General features: G+C 42.4%; 1 protein-coding gene across 1 annotated transcript in view; it reads left to right on the top strand.

Moving 5' to 3' along the window:
• Nucleotides 1-23,394, top strand: part of TRAPPC9 (trafficking protein particle complex subunit 9) — a 2,294,541-nt gene that overhangs the window by 641,748 nt on the left and 1,629,399 nt on the right. Inside the window, exon 16 of the mRNA XM_069220801.1 lies at nucleotides 2,398-2,550. Within this exon, the coding sequence (XP_069076902.1) occupies nucleotides 2,398-2,550 (153 nt within the window). The remainder of the gene's footprint in view (nucleotides 1-2,397; nucleotides 2,551-23,394) is intronic.

Raw genomic sequence — 23,394 nt, 5'->3', positions numbered from 1 at the left:
GGCCTGCAGCACTGATTGTGCCCCCCCACATGAGTAGCCCTACATTGTCTGTGTGTTCAGTTTTGCACTGCCAGCTCGACCTGGCAAGTGTACCCACTTGCCAGGCCCAAACCATCCCTTCTAGTACATGTACAACACTGCTCGGTTGGCCCAAGGCAACCCCATGGGCATGATGCAGTGTATTTTAAAGGTAGGTCATGTGCTGGTGTGTGTTACATGTCCTGATAAGTGAAATACTGCCAAATTCGGTTTTCACTATTGCACAGCCTATTTCTCCCATAGGATAACATGGGGATTGCCTTGAGATGTCTTTTAAGGGAGGTTTCCCTTTGGGAGCAGAGGGAGATTTGGAGTTTGGGGTCTCTGAACTCACAATTTAGAATACATCTTTTGGTAAAGTTGATTTTTAGATTGTAAGTTTGAAAATGCTTCTTTTAGAAAGTGGGCATTTTCTTGCTTAACCATTCTGTGCCTCTGCCTGGCTGCTGAATACAAGCCTGGGTCAGACTGACAGTAGGCTGTTTGTGAATTCACTCTAGACAGTCACACAAAGGGAGCTGAGGTGTGTCCTGCATATCCTGATGAGTCTTCCTGGGCTAGAGTGAGTGAGAGGGAGGAGCTGACACCTTCACTTGAAAGGGCTGTGCCTGCCCTCACACAATACAGTCTACAACCTCTTAGAGTGTGACTGGGGCAAGGCAATGAAGAGATAGGGTCTTGTGCACTACAAAGACTTTCCTTTGAAGATTGCCCACTTCAAAGGCAGAAATTTGTATAAATATTGGACCGCTGACCCCACAACTTTAAATTACTTCTGGATCAAGAGGGACCTCTGCCAAGGAGAAGAGGACCTGCCACTCTGCCTATTGCTTTGCTTGGCTGGCCTCTGTCTTAAGAAGAAAAGGACTGGACTTTTCTTTCTGAAATCCTGCTTGTGAAGTTTCTCCAAGGCCTTGAACTGAGCTTGCCCCCTGTTCTGAGGTACCAAGGCCATCAAAGTCTTCATCTGCAAGCACATGGGCTCTCTTTCTGAGACCCCTACATTGCCAAGTGGTGCCCTATCCAGTCCCTGGGCCTTGAAAGGAGAAGCTGATGAACCCAAGGTGAAAATCCACACACTGGAGCTGAGCGGCATAAAAATCGACACAGTTCCTGCACTGCAGCTGAAAAATAAAAGCAGTACCGGTGACATCGATGCATCGGCAGCTCAGCACGGATTCATCACTGCCGTGCGTTTGGATTTTCCTCGCATCGTCCTTGGGCGTCAAAGTCTTTAACATCACTGCTCATACCTGAGGCTGCTTGTCCGGAAACTGACTCATCGCTTAACCGGCGGAGAAAGAATCAACGCACGGGCTCACCTGCAAGTAAGGAACCAACGCATCCCTTGCTTTTCCAACACACTCGCCCGTGCTGCTTTATTTTTGATGCATACCAGGTACTTTGTACTAAAACAACGCATCCATTTATTGTAATGGATTAAGACTTTTTTTTTTTTTTTTTTTTAAATGCATATTTTTGCTTGTGTATGTTGGATTTTTGTTGTTTTGCTCTTGTTTGATTTAGATAAATATCGGCTATTTTTCTGAACTGGAGTGGACGCCTTTTGTGTTCTTTTCACTGTGTTGCTCTGTGTGTTTGGAGAAATACTTTACACATTCCCTCGGAGATATAAGCTTGACCGCTTGTGCCAAGCTAACAAGGGAGTCAGCAGGGGTTATCTGAGCTGTGTATCTCCCTTACCCTGACTAGAGTGAGGGTCTCTACTTGGACAGGGTGTAAACTGACTGCCAACTAGAGACTCCATTTCTAACAGTGAGCTTGAAAAAAAAGATTGTGTCTCAGATGAGAAAAGGATCACACAAAACAAATACTGTTCCCTAACCTTTTGTTTTCCAAGGTTATATTTACAGCAAATACAAAGCTCCCACAGTTAAAAAATGAAGAGGCGCTTTGTCCTGGAATTCTCCAGATTCCCGATACTGATCTGTCAGCTCCTGGTCACCTCCTGAACTGGGACAGCCTGGTTTACATTTAATTTAAGTTAGAGGAGTGTTAGTTTGGGTTAAAGTGAGATGCTAGGCCTAATGAGGTAAACACTTGATTTATCAGCTCCTGATTACCTCCTGAACTGGGACCGCCTGGTTTACATTTAGTTTAAGCTAGAGGTGTGTTAAAGTGAGGTGCTCGGCCTAGTGAGGAAAATACTTTTGGGGGTGCAGCAAGTTTCAGAACTGACAAGTTATTTTAGGTTTTCCAAAGTGTTTGTAACAAAAATAATTCTAAGTTTGGCGAACCTCTGCTATCAAGGAGAATATCATTTTCTTCTCTCGTTTGGTTGTGATTGCCATGTTTTTATGAAAATGTAATACTAACAAACCTCTTCTTGTTTCACAGAAAAATTGTTTGGAGACTTTTTGAGTTGGAACATAGAAGATACCTTGTCCCAGTTCCCACTAAAACCAGGGAAGATTGCAACTTTTATTGTAAATATCAAAGTGAAGCTTGATTTCTCCTGTCAGGAGAACCTTCTGCAAGATCTTAATGATGGTAAGATTATATGTAAACCCTTTCCGCTCCCCCAAAGACAAAAAGACGTCTTTAGCTTTATTTTCAGATTGTTCTGTGCATGGTAATTTTACACATATATTATCATGTTGTACTTTGGTAATGCTCACTGCACTGTTTTTATTCAGGTGATCATACAGCTAGGTTTAAATTTTTGCCATGTCTTCTTTTATCACATTTGCAGTATTTTTCCCATAGTATAAAATGCTGATATCAGAGCGTAAAACAGGTAATTCAGTGATAAAATACTGCTAACAACGGAACCGTCATCAGATTGCAAATGTCATGTTCAACTCTAGCAAACAAAGGGCTGGACTTTGGTAGACACGGCTAATGCAGTCAGATGTAAGACCACATAAAGATAAAGAGTACATGGACAAAGGAGTTGTGGTGATATCGGTATTAAAGTTTACATTGTTAATTTAGCATAATTCACAGTTAGTAGTACGGGTGGGTGACTAATTCCACTCTTCCAGCAGAGTTTGCAGAGTTTTGCCCATTTTGTGCTCTGCCCAGAGCGTGCCGTTCTGAAAAACTGTACAAAGTGACGCAGAGGGGAGTTTTTTTCTCTTGCGCGGCTCGCCAATGTTAAGTTGGCGAGTGAGAGAAATCGCTATGTTGGTGAGCGAGATTTCTGGTTGTGGCAGGTCGCACCCACCTGCGTTGAGAAAGCTGCAGCGCGAGTTGAAAATCTCTTTTAGCTGCAGAAAGAAGTTAGCACCCTCTGACGCTCCACGTGATGCCGTTCATGCTGATTTTGCAGTGTGGGAGAAACTCCTGGCGCTGAAAATCAGCACAACTTATTCAAACTCCACCACTCGCGGAACTCCGCGTAGCGTGGCTGAGTTTTTGGGCACTTTGAGGAGTTCTGAGGAGCAGGCCTAGTTACTCAACAGAGACAAAATAGAGAAAGATGACTTTGTGTCACTACCTAAAGGACGGCAGGGACTTGAAAGTGGAACATTTAGAGTTATGCAGTATTGGCATAGCAACTATAACATGCATGTTAAATGAACTGAGCTCTTTAATGGGAGGCATAAGATGGGGAAAAGAATGCGAGCCTAAGTAATAACTAAACATTTAAAAGATTATCTTAAATTCCTGTGTTTTTTTTGTGATAGGCAAGTACAATATGTTTATGAGCACCTTCCAGTTTTGCAGCATTTCCATTATCTCATATTTTCCACTACCATAGTCTCACAGATCCCCCTGAACGGAACCACCAGTGGGTTTGCAACATATTCTAATGATAAATAGAAAAGATCTCAAAGGTTGGAAATACTGAAAAGCATTATGTATTTATGTAGCTACTTGTTCAATTTGGGAGGTACTTTTTCGAGTGTAGGCCCATGATCAGGGGAAACTGTACAGCAGTAACTAGATAGATGTAAGAAGTTGTAGAAAGTAGGTCTCAGAAGCATGCCAAAAAGAAGTAAGCAACAGCCTTTCTGAGAAAATAGAGTGTAAATGAAGAAGAATGAGTGAGATATTGAGGGCAATCAGTTTGACCAAAGTCTGTATCACATAAAAAAGTCTAATGTGCTTTTTGAAAGGAGTTTAGATTAGGGGTGACGGGGAAGCAGCCTCCAGAGTGTAGTATAGATGGAGCAGATACAGCTGTTTCAACATTTTAGCCTCCTTGGCTGGATAGGCGTCCACAATAAAATATAAATATGTGCCTAGTGTGGAGGAAACGCTCAGGGGTGTGTAATTTGATAAAATATCTACTTGTCCATGGGACAGGTTGCTTCTTAAATCTACTTGTGACCGTAAGTGCTTCTTAAATCTACTTGTGTCCATAAACCGATCTACTTGTCTCTTTGGTGTCACGTAGCGGCCACAAATTACGGCAGCAATCTCATTACGTAAGAGCTCTGATAATAGTCTCTCGGATTATGTCCGGGCTACTGCTATAGTAGGGCTTGAGTACTTGCAATTTCAATCCCTACTATATCAGTTTCCTTATTTTGCCTCCTTTCTGTAGATCTACGTACTAGGGCTGGAAGAAGCAGTAAGCAATAGTTCCATGGCTGGAGTGCCTTTGAATCTGGAAGCCTACTAACTTGCATGTTTAAGGATTTTCACCAGCTCTTCTCTAATATTTTCCCATAATGAGAAAGTTGGAAATGTACTCCTGACGGGCAGAAGTAGAAGTTCTTCCAGGGTTGGGAAAAAATTGGTTGGAGGGAAAGTGAACTTGTAAACGCTCAATAGATTTTCTCATGAGCAAATTCACACATGCATATTTGCTTGTGCTAAAATACAGTTCACAAATATTTTCTAGGAGTACGATTTCCTGGTCTACTTCTGTAAGTTCTTGTGAATTTATGAAAGCCTCTAATTCAAAGACATATACCATGGGTGCACCTTTGTGACTTTCTTTAAGAATCGGGTGCCTAATTAGGTCTGCCGTTAACAAGGACATTTTGTTTTTATTAAACTTATTTCTCTGTCGGATGGTTTTACTGTGAGTGATCACATTCTGCTCTTCCACAAGGAGCATATTGGCACACAAAGTATTTTTTTTCAGTGCCAGGAGCCACTGTTGCAATCAGTGGCGTAACGAAACTGGATGGGGCCCCCCTGCAAAGAACATGGACTGCAGGGCCTTTGTTACACCCCAGGTGGCAATGTGTGCTTTTTGAGACCAAAACCATTTTTTTCTTTTTGCCAGTGTTTGCTACAATGGTGAGGGCCTGGCAGCCCCCACAAAAATAAAGTGTTACAAAAGCCATGTGAAAATATGACCAGCATTGGCGAAACCAAAAGACTCACAAAAAATGGCAGATCAGTTGGCTTTGCCAGTGCTTGTTTATTTTCATGTTTCCTGTAATCTTTTTGAAAATGGTTACACTGATTAGGAATATTTTTGGGAAATGCTGTCAAGCATCAACACTTTTTACTAAATGACGCTTCAAAGAAATACCACCTAAAATCATAGTAGCAAAACGTTTTTTCCCCCTACTTGCATTTTTTCTGAACATTTTATTTTGAAAGTAAATAATGATCACTCTTGCTTACAAGCATCTGCAAAACATTTGCATCTAATCAGAGAGCATTCTGGGATCATAGATACTTAGTCTCATATTGTTAAACTTTTCAAAAGTGGGTACACTTTTAATTTTTAAACCTGAACCACTGCCAGTAGTACAGTGTGACCTTAAAACGTTTATCTACAGCGCTAAGCCTAATAATGAAGGCTTTTCATTAATGAACCATAAATACAAGTTTGCACAGCATAAACATATGGACACACATTACCTCAACTGGAAACAGTTCCCTTCTCTGTAAACTGGCAACCAAAGGGTTTGTGCTGCAGGGGGCTACTTCTCCGAAGGACAAAATAAACATGAACATTTGCTGCCATTGACCCCAAACAGTATGTCTCGGGCATCGGGTGATAGGAATTCCACATCCCTGAACGCTGGTAATAAAGTATAGCTTGCTTCATTAGTATTGACACTGCATGCAATGGGGATGCACTTGTGTCCCTTTTCTCAACTTTTGTCCAGGCTTCTAGCACCTACGAAAGAAGCACACCATCTTTTTCTATGTCACCTCGCCTATTCTTTCTGAGCAATCTAGATAAAGGCTAGTGTGCTGTAACCACAAAAAAAGCATGTTTTCACTTCCACCCTTCAGATGTTTCAGGGGAGGTGTCCACCTGGCCTGAAGACTAGCCACACCCCAGTCGCTTTTCAGATTCAAATTTGCAGATCATCTCATTTGTAGCACTTAGTCCAGTCAGGTGAAGGTTCTTATTAGTCAGAACCTCTCACTGGGTACAGGGCCATTACACCTTTTCAGCAAAAAGCTTTTAGAAGAAGGCTTCTTTAAATCTTTGACACAGACTGATCCAAGAAGCTCAGGTCGGGCTTTTTGGCACAGTTTTTAAGCCCAGAGATTTAAGTGAGGCTTGAGAGCAAAGGTACTCTGATATTCCTAAGTAGGTTGATGTTGTGATTATACGGTAACGGAGAAGACATTGGTATTCTCAAATTGCATCTAATGAAGAATACAAGCACAGAGAGCCACCCAGATGTGCACAGGCACAACTGCCAGAAGTTCAAACATCAGCCTAGAACACAGAACATTGGTAAAAGAATGTCCACTGAAGATAAGCATATGCTTAAAGAAATATGGCAGTGTGTACAAACTATAGAGACAAGTGTTGGTAGACATTGAGGTTACACATACATTCCAGAGTGCTTAAACTACTAAACCAACAACATACAACATGACACTTGCTTAACAAAAAATATAGATTTCCTGTCCTAGGTTGGTTTTGTGTAAACCAAAGTGGCAATCTGCAGGCACATGAGCTCCTCCGAACAGAATCTAAAGACCCTCTGTCCTGAGACCCCAATATATTATTTACTTTTCCAGAGTTTTCACCAACATTGTCTCCTTACACACCGTAGTCCACCTTGACTACTGTCTTAGCATTCAGTCAAGGGCATCCTCTTACTCTGATGGCAGCATCTAGCTGGGAATTTTTGTAGTTTGGAGTAAGAGGGAAATTACCTTCCATTTTTCTCAGAAGTTAAACTGATGACACAGTTTTTCACCAGACCATCTACCTCTGTCCTGTCCTGGCCACCAATGTGACGTCCGTAAACAGCATTTGTTAGGGTAGGTCTTATGTATCCCTCATGGACGTTGTTAATAATCACTGTCCTCAGCTCCTTGGAGATTCAACTTGTCAGCTTTTTTTCAAAATGGCATACGTAACTGACAGAATGTCAGCAATCTTGGCAAAGGCCTTTCAACCCAGTTGTATGTTCCTTTCTCTAGGCCGGCCCCTTCCACAGGCGCTTTTACCTTCTGCAAAACTTCATCTTTTTCGAGTGCCTCATTTTATCTCTTTCTGATATACTGCATTCTGTTCAACATCAAGAGCAGCAATCAAACAAGACTCCAAATCATCCTCGTCATCACTTACTCTTTTATTCTCTACTTGGAACCCCTACAAATAATTCGTCCTCTTGTTCTTTCCTCCACAAAGTTTCTGATGTTGAACTGGTATTGTAATATTCATGTAGACAACCTTGCTAAGTATAGTGTGTAGTTGTTCACATGAATATAACGATTCAAGGTATGACTGAGTACTAAACCTTTTCCCTCACAGATACGTCTAAAACATCTCAGCTGCCTACCAACACTCTAACAATTCTTCCTCGATAAATGAGTATAGAAGGTCTACTTCTCTTAGGCATACATCAATGTGAGCTTTTCTCCAACTTTTCTTTGAGTTAGCCCAGCACCCAACCACACAATACTGGCATCTACCGTTGCTCAACTTGGCAATGATGGATGAAAAACACTCAAATTCACCATTCAGTAATTTGGTATGAACCAAATACGTTTTGACATTACTGACTCCCCTCAAACAGCACATTTCTTTTTTAACGTGTGGTTGAGAAACTTGACTTGTGAGACATATTCTGTGATAAAATAGGAGTGAATGTTACAAAGTCCTGGGAAATATTTCAAACCCGCTTTGTCTACTGGAGGAAGGGACTCCTGAATAGATCTCACCAGACCTCTACATCTCAATCCATTCCTTAGATTCAACATGACCTAAATGTGCCACTTACTCTATATTCACAACTATATCCCTTTCCTGAAGAACTTTAGTACTTTCTCTAGTATGTGATCATGTTCTGCATAATCAGGCACAAAAATGACCACAAGTACAGATGTTGCAGAAACCAATCCAAAAGGCATCTTAAAGTACTGCAAGTTGCCAAACAGGTATGTAAAGGCTGTGGAATGTTGAGATTCCTGGTCAAGCTTTACCTGGTGGTACTCTAAGGCTAGCATTCAACAAATCACAAAATTGAATATTCTTTTAAAATCTGTTCTGTTGTATATTTATTAAAACATATTTCTACATTTTATGTTTGAAAAGTAATTCCTTCCATAATTTACCTTTCTAAAATAATTCACTGAATTGATGCAAGCAATATTCTTGATACAAATGCATGTGCTTCACGGTTTGTCAGTTAAAAAAATATTCTATATGTTCATTCCCTGTCAGAGATCACTGCAGCCCACTCTCGTTATGTGTTCGTGAGCTACTTCTTCAGGGTAAGACCAAGAATTATGTACCCTCTCTCAAGATGCTAACTTGAAGTCCGAAGACCGTTGTATCCTTCAGCAATGCTGGAATACGGCAGCAATGTTTTTTTAACATCCAACACATTTTGTGGATTTTCTAACATGGAGTCATTGTCTGATATTACTTAGTTGCTTGTGCGCTCCAACCTCGTCCCAGGCCTTAGACAGGATGATAGCTTACTGTACACTCCCAAGCCCGCGAGCCTCAGATGCCATATTTTCTTTTTTATCATCATCCTGGCAACACATAACAACTTTGCCAGATTTCTGTTTTGTTATTCATGTGCCAGTTAGACCAAGGATGAAAGTAGTCTTTTGTTACTGGTGTTCCCTTTCATATGAGATATTGCCTGACACTGTTGCATGGATAATTGAACGATTGCAGATATACTTCAGCATGAGCAAACTATTTTTTTCTTTTGTCTCTCCCCTTCGTGCTCCATGGCAGCGATGGTCACAGAGCTCACAGCGCCAACACTGCCAACTCCATCGGCGGTATGGAAGCGCTGGTCACTTTTTCACAGTTACCTAATCAGAGTAATTTCTTTTGGCTCTCCCCTTTGCGCTCCATAGCTTTCCCAAAGACACTTATAATTGATAAATGCTTTACTAAATAAAAGAGCGGCTCTCCTAGCACAGGGACAGAGCCGATAATACAATGTTCGATGGCATGTGTAGCTGCAGATACACATGCTGTGCACATCCCGCCATCTGGTGTTGGGCTCGGAGTGTTACAAGTTGTTTTTCTTCGAAGAAGTCTTTTCGAGTCACGAGACCGAGGGACTCCTCCCATTTCGACTCCATTGCGCATGGGCATCAACTCCATCTTAGATTGGTTTTTTCCCACCATCGGGTTCGGACGTGTTCCTTTTCGCTCTGTGTTTCGGGTCGGAAAGTTAGTTAGAATCTCGGAAAAATCATCGGTATTGTTTGCGTTCGGTATCGGGTTAGTTACAACATATCGACACCGAATTGAGAAGAGCTCCGGTGGCCCTTCGGGGTTTTTCGATTCCCGTCGGGGCCTGGTCGGCCCGGCCACGTGTCTCTTCAAGGCTGATGGAACGGACCCCATTCCGCTTCTGTCCAAAATGCCATAGCAAGTATCCATATACAGATCAACACCTGGTCTGTAACTTGTGTTTGTCACCGGAACACAGGGAGGATACTTGTGAGGCCTGTCGAGCGTTTCGGTCGAGGAAGACACTCAGGGACCGAAGAGCAAGAAGACTGCAAATGGCGTCAGCGCCGACAGGACAAGGGTGTTTCGAGGAGGAGGAAGAAACATTTTCCATCCAGGATTCGGACTCGGGGGAGGTCGATCCCGCAGAAACGCCGAAAACCGTGAGTAAGACGTTGAAACAAAAAACTCACGAAAAGACTGCCAAAGCCCAGGGGACGCCACCGCCAACAGGCCATGGCTTAACCCGAAAAGTAGGTGACCGTCCATCGGCACCGAAAAAGGGCGAGCTGGTGTCGAAGTCATCCGACTCCGGTCGAGATACAGGCACGCAGCAATCTCGGGCCCGAGAGAGTGGCGCAGAAAAGATTCTGCACCGAGACAGCGGCACCGAAGTTGGTCGGCACCAAGAGGGCACGACGCCGGAAAGAAAAAAGATTTTGTCGGAGCCGAAAAAAGCAGCAGAAAAGGTTTTGGTGCCGAAACATCCGGCATCCGAACCGAAAATTAGTTCCTATTCAGAGGAACAAGGACTGTCCTCTCAAATGAAGACACACAGATTTGAAGAGGAATTACAAACAATAGAGCCAGATCACACGCAAAGGCGGCTCTTTATTCAAAAAGATACAGGGAAGATCAGCACTCTTCCCCCAATCAGAATGAAACGAAAACTTGCCTTCCAAAACAAGGACAAGGACAAACAGCCACAAGCAAAAGTGGCTAAACAAATAACACCCCCACCATCCCCACATCACTCTCCACAACTATCACCGGTAGCCACTCCACCAATGATGCAATCCCCAACACATACGGGGATGAGTCAAGATGACCCTGACGCATGGGACCTTTACGACGCACCAGTGTCAGACAATAGTCCTCAGTGCTATCCAGCAAGACCCTCGCCACCTGAGGATAGTACAGGCTACATTCAAGTGGTATCAAGGGCAGCAACATTTCACAATGTCAGCCTTCACTCAGAACCCATTGAAGATGACTTCCTTTTTAATACACTGTCGTCTACGCACAGTCAATATCAAAGTCTGCCAATGTTGCCCGGAATGCTAAAACACTCCAAACAGGTGTTTGAAGAGCCTGTCAAAGGGAGAGCCATTACTCCAAGAGTAGATAAAAAATATAAACCGCCACCAACAGACCCAGTGTACATCACACAACAGCTATCACCAGACTCTGTTGTAGTTGGAGCAGCTCGCAAAAGAGCCAACTCTCATACTTCAGGAGACGCGCCACCTCCAGATAAAGAGAGTAGAAAATTCGACGCGGCAGGCAAAAGGGTGGCGGCACAGGCAGCAAACCAGTGGCGTATTGCAAATTCGCAAGATTTGCTAGCCAGATATGATAGGGCCCATTGGGACGAGATGCAACACCTTATTGAACACTTGCCAAAGGAGTTTCAAAAAAGAGCGCAGCAAGTGGTCGAAGAGGGACAAAATATCTCCAATAATCAAATTCGATCAGCAATGGATGCTGCAGACACAGCTGCTAGAACTGTCAACACAGCAGTAACGATAAGGAGGCATGCATGGCTGCGTACATCAGGATTTAAACCAGAGATACAGCAAGCTGTGCTGAATATGCCATTCAACGGACAGCAGTTGTTTGGGCCGGAGGTGGACACTGCAATTTAAAAACCTTAAAAAAGACACTGACACGGCCAAAGCCATGGGCGCGCTCTACTCCCCGCAGAGCAGAGGCACATTTCGAAAAACACAATTTCGAGGGGGGTTTCGAGGGCAAACCACAGAAGCCACAACCTCACAAACAAAGCCCACTTACCAGAGCCAGTATCAGCGGGGAGGTTTTCGGGGACAATATAGAGGAGGACAGTTTCAAAGAAACAGAGGAAAGTTCCAAAGTTCCAAAACTCCTCAAAACAAACAGTGACTTCAAGGTCACAAATCCCCAACACATAACACCTGTGGGGGGGAGACTAAACAAGTTTTACACACATTGGGAGGAAATAACAACAGACACTTGGGTCTTAGCAATTATCCAGCATGGTTATTGTATAGAATTTCTCAAATTCCCTCCAAACGTCCCACCGAAAACACACAATATGTCAAAACAACATATAGATCTTCTAGGACTAGAAGTTCAGGCATTGCTACAGAAAGAAGCAATAGAATTAGTACCAAAAGATCAATTAAACACAGGAGTTTACTCACTGTACTTCCTGATACCCAAAAAGGACAAGAGCCTGAGACCGATACTAGATCTCAGAACATTAAATACCTACATCAAATCAGACCATTTTCACATGGTTACTCTACAAGACGTAATCCCACTGCTCAAACAACAAGACTACATGACAACACTAGACCTAAAGGATGCATATTTCCATATACCAATACATCCTTCACACAGAAAGTACCTAAGGTTTGTATTCCAAGGGATACATTACCAATTCAAAGTGTTGCCATTCGGAATAACAACTGCGCCAAGGGTTTTTACAAAATGCCTGGCAGTAGTAGCTGCACATATCAGAAGGCAGCAAATACATGTGTTCCCATACCTAGACGATTGGTTAATCAAAACCAATACGCTAAAACGGTGTTCACAACACACAAAATATGTCATAGAAACCCTACACAAACTAGGTTTCTCAATCAACTACGCAAAGTCACACCTGCAGCCGTGCCAAACACAGCAATACTTGGGAGCAACAATCAACACAGCAAAAGGGATTGCTACTCCAAGTCCACAAAGAGTACAAACATTTCACAATGTAATACAAACCTTGTATCCAAAACAAAAAGTACAAGTCAAAATAATACTGAAACTACTAGGCATGATGTCCTCATGCATAGCCATTGTCCCAAATGCAAGGTTACAAATGCGGCCCTTACAACAGTGCCTAGCATCACAATGGTCACAAGCACAGGGTCAGCTTCTAGATCTGGTGTTGATAGACCGCCAAACATACATCTCGCTTCAATGGTGGAACAGTATAAATTTAAACCAAGGGCGGCCTTTCCAAGACCCAGTGCCACAATACGTGATAACAACAGATGCTTCCATGACAGGGTGGGGAGCACACCTCAATCAACACAGCATCCAGGGACAATGGAACATGCAGCAAAAACAGTTACACATAAATCACCTAGAACTGTTAGCGGTATTTCTAGCGCTGAAAGCATTTCAACCCATGATAACCCACAAATACATTCTTTTCAAAACAGACAACATGACAACAATGTACTACCTAAACAAACAAGGAGGAACACACTCAACACATTTGTGTCTCCTAACACAGAAAATATGGCATTGGGCGATTCACAACCACATTTGCCTAATAGCACAATTTATTCCAGGAATTCAGAATCAGTTAGCAGACAATCTCTCACGGGATCACCAACAGATCCACGAATGGGAGATTCACCCCCAAATACTGAAAACTTACTTCCAAATTTGGGGAACACCACAAATAGATCTATTTGCAACGAAGGAAAACTCAAAATGCCAAAACTTCGCATCCAGGTACCCACAACATCAGTCTCAGGGCAATGCGCTATGGATGAACTGGTCAGGGATATTTGCTTACGCTTTTCCCCCTCTCCCACTCCTTCCATATCTAGTAAACAAGTTGAGTCAAAACAAACTCAAACTCATACTAATAGCACCAACATGGGCAAGGCAACCTTGGTACACCACACTACTAGACCTGTCAGTAGTACCTCATGTCAAACTACCAAACAGACCAGATCTGTTAACACAACACAAACAACAGATCAGGCATCCAAATCCAGCATCGCTGAATCTAGCAATTTGGCTCCTGAAATCCTAGAATTCGGACACTTACACCTCACACAAGAATGTATGGAGGTCCTAAAACAGGCTAGAAAGCCTACCACCAGACACTGCTATGCAAATAAATGGAAAAGATTTGTCTATTACTGCCATAATAATCAAATTCAACCCTTACACGCATCTACAAAAGATATAGTAGGATACTTACTACATCTGCAAAAAGAAAAACTAGCTTTCTCGTCCATAAAAATACATCTTGCTGCAATTTCAGCTTACCTGCAAATTACGCACTCAACTTCATTATTTAGGATACCAGTCATAAAAGCGTTTATGGAAGGCCTAAAGAGAATTATACCACCAAGAACGCCACCAGTTCCTTCATGGAACCTCAACATTGTCTTAACACGACTCATGGGCCCACCTTTTGAACCCATGCACTCTTGTGAAATGCAATACTTAACGTGGAAAGTTGCATTTTTAATTGCCATCACATCTCTAAGAAGAGTGAGTGAAATTCAAGCGTTTACCATTCAAGAACCATTTATTCAAATACACAAAAATAAAGTTGTTCTACGAACAAATCCCAAATTTTTACCAAAAGTAATCTCACCGTTCCACTTGAATCAAACGGTAGAATTACCAGTGTTCTTCCCACAGCCAGATTCTGTAGCTGAAAGAGCACTACATACATTAGACATCAAAAGAGCACTAATGTACTACATTGACAGAACAAAACTAATTCGAAAGACAAAACAACTATTTATTGCCTTTCAAAAACCTCATACAGGAAATCCAATTTCAAAACAAGGCATTGCTAGATGGATAGTTAGGTGCATTCAAACCTGCTATCTTAAAGCTAAAAGAGAACTGCCTATTACACCAAAGGCACACTCAACCAGAAAGAAAGGTGCTACCATGGCCTTTCTAGGAAATATTCCAATGAACGAAATATGTAAGGCAGCGACATGGTCTACGCCTCATACATTTACCAAGCACTACTGTGTAGATGTGCTAACTGCACAACAAGCAACAGTAGGTCAAGCTGTACTAAGAACATTATTCCAAACTACTTCAACTCCTACAGGCTGAACCACCGCTTTTGGGGAGATAACTGCTTACTAGTCTATGCACAGCATGTGTATCTGCAGCTACACATGCCATCGAACGGAAAATGTCACTTACCCAGTGTACATTTGTTCGTGGCATTAGTCGCTGCAGATTCACATGCGCCCACCCGCCTCCCCGGGAGCCTGTAGCCGTTTAGAAGTAGATCTTAAACATTTGTACATTTGTAAATAGATTACTTGAAACTTTATTATGTACATACGCATTCACTCCATTGCATGGGCACTATTACTAGCATACACAACTCCTACCTCACCCTCTGCAGGGAAAACAATCTAAGATGGAGTCGACGCCCATGCGCAATGGAGTCGAAATGGGAGGAGTCCCTCGGTCTCGTGACTCGAAAAGACTTCTTCGAAGAAAAACAACTTGTAACACTCCGAGCCCAACACCAGATGGCGGGATGTGCACAGCATGTGAATCTGCAGTGACTAATGCCACGAACAGATGTACACTGGGTAAGTGACATTTTCCATTCACTGCACTAGGGAAAAGTGGACTCATAATGCTTTGCAAGCATTCTTTTTCACCACATTTGTTACCATAACTCAGCCTGTGGTGGTCCTAGGACAATAGGACTCCCACCAAAATGTTCAGCACGGCACACTTTTTCTGTTTAGGTCATCTATGGGTCCCCATACTAGTTTAGTGGGGACCCCAAAATAGTAGCCTATCCCACCATTCATTTCCTTTTTAAGCTCTCTTATGGCTGGAACGTTTCTTTTACATCTGGGAATAGTTTGTGTTCTAAGGGGCTTAGTATTACAGTAGGCCTGTTATCCCTGCAATTATGTAATGTACTGCGCCCTTGGGGGGCTAAATATATGGTTGCACTGCTTTACTTTCTGCTATTCTGTTATCATGTGGTTACTACAATATTCGCTGCACTTGGTCGTCCCATAACGGTTTGCAGGGCATTCTTTTACAAAACATTTTGCTCATAATTCAGCCTGTGGTGGTCTTAGGACAATGGGACCACCTTCAAAACGTTCATCACAGCCTGCTCGTTCTGTCTAGATCATCACTGGGTCCTCTCACTAGGTTAGTGAGGATCCCAAATTAATAACCTCTCCCACCATTCAGTGTCTTTTTAATCTCTCTGATGGCTGTAACTTTTGTTTTACAGCTTAGAGTAATTTGTGTTTTATGGGTATCGTTTGTAATATCATTGCAGTAGGCCTGTTATCCCTAAAAATGTGTAATGCACTGTGCTCTCTAGGGGCTAAATATATGGTTATGCTACATTACTTTTGGTCATTTTCTTTTCATGTGGTTATGGGCTAACTATATGGGAACATGGCCATGTTTATAAATGCTGTTTTCATTGTGGTGTTCTCTAGGGGCTGTTCTGAGCATTACAGTCTAATGCCAAAAGTGTATTTCTTGTAAAGGTGTTTTATATGATAATTGTATGTGTTTTATTAATCTCTCCTTATAGGCCAAATTAACATCCTTATTACGCTATTACTGTTTGAACACTCTTGATATATTTTGGTGAATCTTCTAGTTTGTTTCTCTCATTACTCCTCCGTGGCTGTCTTGTGTCTTTTTTGGGGAATTGTGTTAGCCAGCCGACATCTCTGATGGTGGGGTGGTGAAAGTGGTATTAGCATGGCAGATTTAAATTAGGATGCTAAATTGCAATTTTCATTTTTGGCTGCAAATAGAGGAAGAAGGTAAATGGTAGTTCTTTAGTTATATGAAGGTCCACTGGAATTATGTGGCAGGAAAAGACCAAATTATGAGGCAGGGTTGACCAATTTATGTGGCAAGAAAACTCCAGTTATGTATTTACAACGCTAATAGCTCTAACTCAAGCAAATGCGAGACTCGTTGCATTGCAAAATGCTTGTTTTATTCTGCTGTCGAGCCACAGCCCAGCTAGAACATATACAGTCAAAATTATACATTGTATTACGCTTGGCAGTTGTGATTTTCAATGGACATAAATCCCATCAGTAAAATGGTTCCAATATATTCTACTTCAAACAATATCTGACCCCCCTTAGTCCCCCTCTCCCCTCACATACCCCAACTTCGGAAGAGGACTCCTCCCCACACCCACAACAACAGCCATCCCACAGGGAGTAAGTTACTTGCCTACACACCATCCGACTTTTATGTTTTATTGTTCCAGTACAGGAGGCAATCTCCTACCTAAAAAAAAAAAAAAAAAAAGGCCAAGACCCACCATCAGGGATGAAGAACAGAGGTTGCCAGACCTCCACTCAGCATTTTGTACACAGGCTTACATTTAGCCTCATATTGTAGGTGCATTCCACTTACGTTGCTTGTTAAATGTTCCCTGATGAGACCGGACCAAAGTCTATGGTACCACTGAGTGAGAGAAGGGCAGTCCGTCATATTCACGTTATAAGCAATATTTAGTTTAGCAGCTCCCAAACATTGCAAAATCGTGTGCCTCTTGTATTTCACCATTGTCTTTACTTCCTTGTGCCTTGGTCCCAAGAGCATCTCCTTTGAAATAGAGGGAACAGAATATCCCAATATGCTTTTAAGCATGCTTGCTGCACCCTCCCAGAAGGGATGAACCCTTGGACATGACCACCAAATGTATATATCCTCCCCCAGTGCTCCACAACCCTACCAATATCTGGGAGATGCATTATGATACTTGCAGTGCTGTTGAGATCGAACGTAGTCCCAGCCAAACCACATTTTGTAGTGTATTGTACTGCCCGAGATCAATGTGGATGACGAGTGCATGTCTCTCCCCAGCTATTCCCATTAGTTTGGTGTGATCTTCTTCCCAAGGCACTGCTCCCATTCCCCATTAGGTTTTCCTGTAGGTGGTAATTCTTGTGCCAATAATATCTGATGTAAATTGGGAATAGTACTCCGTTGTCCAACAACTTAGGAAATAGTGTTTTGAATGGGGTCTTGTCTCTTATAGCTGGTGAGCGGACAATGGGGTGTATTATCCAGTGCCACATTTGTCTATAATGGAGATGTTCCATCTCCAGAAAGCCAAAGACAGCCTTACATTGCAAGAAGGTGGGGGACTAGGCAGTAAACATGTTGGAAATCATTCTACACCTTCCATCCTTCCGCTTAGGAAGGCCAGTTCCTCCAGAGCAGAGGTGACTTCAGCATTATAGTAAATTGATGGATAGGTTGATTGATGGGTCACCAGTCTCTTTGATGCAGTGTAGGAGTCCCATGTTTCCAGTCTAGTCCTCACCAAAGTAAGCGGCATTAGGGAGTCTGTGTTCATTCCCCTCCTAGATCAAGTGTCATAGAGGTCTAAGAACTATGGCCTAGTTTATCTGACGCCAGTTCTTGTTGTATTTTAGCATGGACCATTCTACTGCCACTCTTAGTTGGGAGGCTGTATAGTAGTGAGGGATGCTGGACAGGGTCAAGCCTTTTGCCTCCCTGGACTGAACCAAAAGTTTCTGGGGAACCCTCCTTGCCCTCCCCCTCCAAAGAAATAATACCAATTTTTGTTTGATCTGTTTTAAATATGCCCTAGCCCCCATATGGCGACGGCCTGGAACATGTAGAGAAGTCATGTGAGAATGTTAATTTTTTACACCATTTATTCTACGGATCCAGGACAGTATCAAGTTTCCTCATGAATCCACATTCTTCTTTATGACGGACATCAAGGGGGGTTATTAGTAAGGAATAATTCCTTAGGGGCTTAGTAATCTGGACTCTGAGATACTTGATGGATCTCTTGACCCATTGAAAGGGAAGTGAAACCCTCAAGTCCATCATCTCCTCTTCCTTGAGGCTCATATTAAGTGCCTCCAATTTTTTGCCGTTGATTTTGTATTGGGAAACAATTTCAAACGATTTGAGGAGATACATCCACTGCTGGAAGGGAAGTGTGAGGGTATTTCAATGATAGGTGTGAAGGGATTTCAGTGATAGGAGCACATGGTCTGCCTATAGGGAGAACTCAAATTACCTTGTCTGAATGTAATTACAGCCACAGACACAGTCTCTCAGATCAAGAGAGCTAACGGGATGGGGGAAAGTGGACATCCCTGCCTGGTGGCCCTACGGAGCCCAAAGGACACCGAAGTGGTCATTTTAGAGTGACCATCGCAGTCTGATGTGTGCTTTTGAAAAATTCATTCATATCAAGTTAGGGCCCAGACTCATTTTTTGTAAATTGAGGCACTAAAAAAGACAAGTCCACCCAGTCAAAGTCTTTATCTGCATCTAAGGACTGATGTATGGCAGGAATTTTCTTTAAAGAGGCCTTCTCAACCATGTGAATGGTTGTTTAGATATTATCATGTGTCTGGCATCCCTGGACGAACCCACTCTGGTCCGGATGAACCAGAGATGGGAGCACATCATTTAGATGAGTGTCCAAAATGTGGGTGTTGTCTATATTCCGCAAATATATTCAGCAATATAGTAGTATGCACACGACATGACATCCTCCGCTTTCAGGAGTACTGCAATAATGGTCTCCCCCATCGAGGATGTGGCGGACCCACTGGTAGTGCAGTGACTGAACAGGGAGGTCAGCTTGGGAGCTAGTTTATTTGCAAACAATTTGTAGAATTGGGCTGTGAACCCATTTGGGACTAGGACTTTATTGAGCTCCTCTATGGTCTTTTGTGAACAATTAATCTTTTTGGCTCCAGCTCTGAATAAGCGTCTTCATTGGATTCCTAACTGAATCCTGACTGGAACATAGAGAAGAATTGGGAATGAAACCCTTTGCCACACAACTGATCCGCAGCTTGTGTCTTTTAATTGTACCCAGTGCATTGAAAGTATCCATACAGTTGGGTTTTCATGTATGAAAATGCAGTATGTTAAAGGCGGGGACAACAATATGCAGCTCAGACATCATCTGTGCCCCCTCCATCCTGCTTGTACGTAATCCTGCATTTATCTGGTGCCTGTGCACTCTTCAGATGTTGTGGTTATCCTGGGGAGGCAGCCCGACATCTGGAGAGACTGAAGTGATATTGGGGACGGGACGACAAGAACCTGTCCCTGAGTGGAGAGGGCCTTGAAGAGTCCCACGCCTCAAGATGGCACCAAGGAGCAGAGAAAGAAAGTAGCAGGTCTGCACACGGACAGATGCCAGTAGCAAAGCACCCGGAGCAGCCATATTCCGAGCTGAACTCCAGAGGCAGAAGATCCAAGCCACATCACAAGAGCTGGCATGTGGGAAAGCTGTAGCTTCTCTGAAGCACTGAGGCGGACCTGCAAACGAGCAGGTCCGGCTAGCCCCAAAAATGGCAGATGTTGCAGGGCTAAAGAGCGGCTGACCCTGACGAATGCAACATGCATCAGCCCTGTACTCCTGGGCCCCAAAAGAGGCAGGCAGTAGAGACCCAAAAAGATCTAGCTCATCCCAAAACTCAGGGGCTTTTATAACAAATTATATCATAGAAAATAGTGTAAATTGCACAGGCAGCATGAGGAGAGGAAATATATGAATATGGCAGCAAACTACAAATAAACAATATAATACCACCATCCTAGCATTATCCCCCTAAAAAAGAAGAATTTTGCCCCTTCTAACCTCCTGTCATTATGCTATCTCGGAGAACATGTTTCTGCTTGTGATGTCAGTGCAAAAATATGAAACAAATATAAACACGACGAATATTATGAAACAGCAGCAATGTTAATACAAAATTAAGTCGAGGCCTAGTTTAGCATAGGTCAGGAAAAACTAAGTTCTGTACGTTTCAGCATTTTCGTTACAAATGACTCATATTAATAAGTAAATATAATTCTAAAGAAGAAACAAATTCCACAGAACTCACCTACCAGAAAAGTCCTGTATAAACTTTTTACACTGATTTTAAAAGCAGTGCATAGCTTGGCACGTCTTTACTTTCCGCAGTCTCTCTCCCACCATAGTTCAACAGGATGCCTGCAATTTTGCAACCTTCACCAGCTAATAGTACTCAGACCCGTCCTGTGCCAAATCATGGTGATCTTCATGTGAACACCTCCCCCAGGCGCCCCTCAGGACATCACAGCTGATTTCCCACCTTTAACCACTTCAGTGCAGTGGGTCGCCCATGCACGTCCACTGCGTTTACCTTTGTAGCGCAGTGGACGTGAATGGTTCGTCCCCTTCATTGGTAAAGAAAATCCTTGTGGTGGAAACACCAGAAGGACTTTCTTCTTCAGAAACAAAGTTGGGCCACAAGTGAACATCTTCCCTTTGGTCCAGAGTTTTTTTTTCCGCTTACTGTGACATGGAGTGTGCAATTCAATTCAATTGTATTTATAAGATATAGATCTACAATGAGATCCACTTTACAAGGGTGCAAATGTTAAAAAGGAAAAAGTTAAACATTTTTAAACACATCACTTCATATACTGCATTAAATAAAAATTGCAAAGATTCTTTTGTAAAGCAAACTGTGTGTGTCAAAAACAATGGTTTCAGCAGGCGACAATGATTAATATACAATATGGGGCACACAAAAATAATATGCCCCAAAGTTTTGGTGTAGTCCCAGCAGAGATTAAATAATCCATACACAAGAGCCACACCCAACCATGCTTCTGTAATAATATTTAATGGCAAAATATTAATTCAAAACGACCGATTAAACAGGGGAATACCGTGTTCCAAACTCCGCATTAAATAAGGTTGAGGGTAAGCCCCAGAACATGTGGAAACTATTACCGCCATCTTCCTTTTTTTCCCTGCATGAAATCATTTCTTGTTCCCTTGAGGTAATCCTATACTATATTTTAAAAAATTCTTAAATGCAGAGCAGGACATTGCTGTAAGCTCAGCCCAGCTCAGACTAAAATGCTGGAGTGCTTGATTAAAAATGTGTTTACAAGATGTTACCATTCCAGCATTATCCTAATACTTCTAAACAGAGTAGGCTTCTAAAGGAATGCTTTTTACTGAGCAAAAGCCTGTGGCCCCATTGAAAGGCTGCAGCCAAGTCCCGAACATAAATACTCGAGAGACCCATTTCTCCAGCGCAAGGATATTCAAGTTTAAATTGTGCGTTTTTTTTTTTCTTCCCTCCTTCATTTTATGGAGAAAATTCCAGTGTCTCATATCCATGACTTCATTGGCGTAAAGTTGATAGGATTTTTTATTGTAAAAAGGCAATAAATGGGTGAAGTGCCTGGAGACTAAAGCCCTATAAAGTGATACAAGTGTGTTGGTGTGTGCCATCACTCTACACCGAGAGATGCACAATATGTTCTTTCACAGAAAGGTTGGCGGAGAATATTTTGCCCAATAAGGATATGTTTTAACACTTTGCAACTCCTGTCTTCCTAAGGGCCATTTACACATTTTCGACCCTCTGCAATCCTTAGCTTTTAAGACCATTACTTTACTCTTATTGATTTTAGTATTTAAATATTGGCTATCAGCAAACCTGGGCAGACAATCTAGACATCTCTGTAAACCATTAGGAGTTAGGTCCAAAATCACTATATCATCCTCGTTAAGTAATGAGGCATCCTCTCTCGATTCAGTCAATGCCATTGCTACATCATAGATGTATAGGGAAAATAGTAAAGGAGCTAACAGGCCATTGTTCATCAGTATTTTAGGTGATAACCCACAATCGCCCCAAGTAATATGTGGCACAAAGTGAAGGAGTAAAGTGCAATTATAAGATTAATCAGATGGGCGGGATTTTTACATTTCTAAGATTCCGCCTCAAAGTGGGTCTGTCTATCTACGCATTTGAAAGCTGCGGAAAAATCAATATATGCAAAAGTACATGACACCATGTATTGCTCCAAGATCAATTGAAGGGTTGTGATATTATCTAAGGTTGAACTGCTAGGTTTAAAGCAGCCTGCTCCAACAGTATGATATTGTTAGCATCCGCCCAGTAGATGATCTAAATGGGTCTTAGCAAACATTTTCCCTATGGAATCATGGAGTGTTATTTGCCTATAATTATTGGTAGTTATCGGGAAGGGCAGTGGAGCCCTTCTTATGTGGTGGTAGGATAATCCTAAAAATAGTAATAGGGACAGGGAGAATAATGGTCCAGTGTACAGTCTCCCAGAGCCTATGTATATAAATGAAAATAGTACACTGTTCCAATAAGTGTGCATGCAGAGAGAGAGGGGGGTCAGTATTAGCAGGAGAGCCCTCAAGCATCCACTAGGATGCTGAGCATCATCATTGGGCTATCTCCTTCGTCAGACCGGCACTGCAATGTCTGGCGGGCCTACCACAAGTAGTGTAGCAATTGGAAATAAGGTCTGGGAGAAATACTGAGAAAAGGAGAGAAAAAAAGGAATATGGTTAAAATTGACTCTGACCCATAAGCATCATAATTTAATGAATCAGGATAAAGGTCAGGCCAAGATTAAAAAGAAACAATGGGAGTGGGAACGGGGAGTAATGTCCCGCAGCACTCCAGAGAAAGGAAAAAGGAAGTGTACCTAGTCTTAACAAAAAGTGGTCAACATGTTTTGCGCCGCTTTGGTCACAAAAATGATCCTATGGCGCTTCATCAGGACCCGAATAACTACTTCTCCTAATTATATGAAACAAAATGAAATAAGTGCTAAATAGTCATTTACAGAACGAAGACAATTTTGTCACTGTCACATAGTCGATAAGTCGCCCATCCCATACTAGAGAAACGGCATCATAGGCATGCGCGAACCTCAAGTCAAAGAGAAGATATTAG

The sequence above is a fragment of the Pleurodeles waltl genome, chromosome 2_2, assembly GCF_031143425.1.
Source record: "Pleurodeles waltl isolate 20211129_DDA chromosome 2_2, aPleWal1.hap1.20221129, whole genome shotgun sequence".
In the NCBI taxonomy this organism is placed as follows: domain Eukaryota; kingdom Metazoa; phylum Chordata; class Amphibia; order Caudata; family Salamandridae; genus Pleurodeles; species Pleurodeles waltl.
The sequence above is the reverse complement of the archived record's forward strand: the minus strand, read 5'-3'. Positions and strand labels throughout refer to the sequence as shown.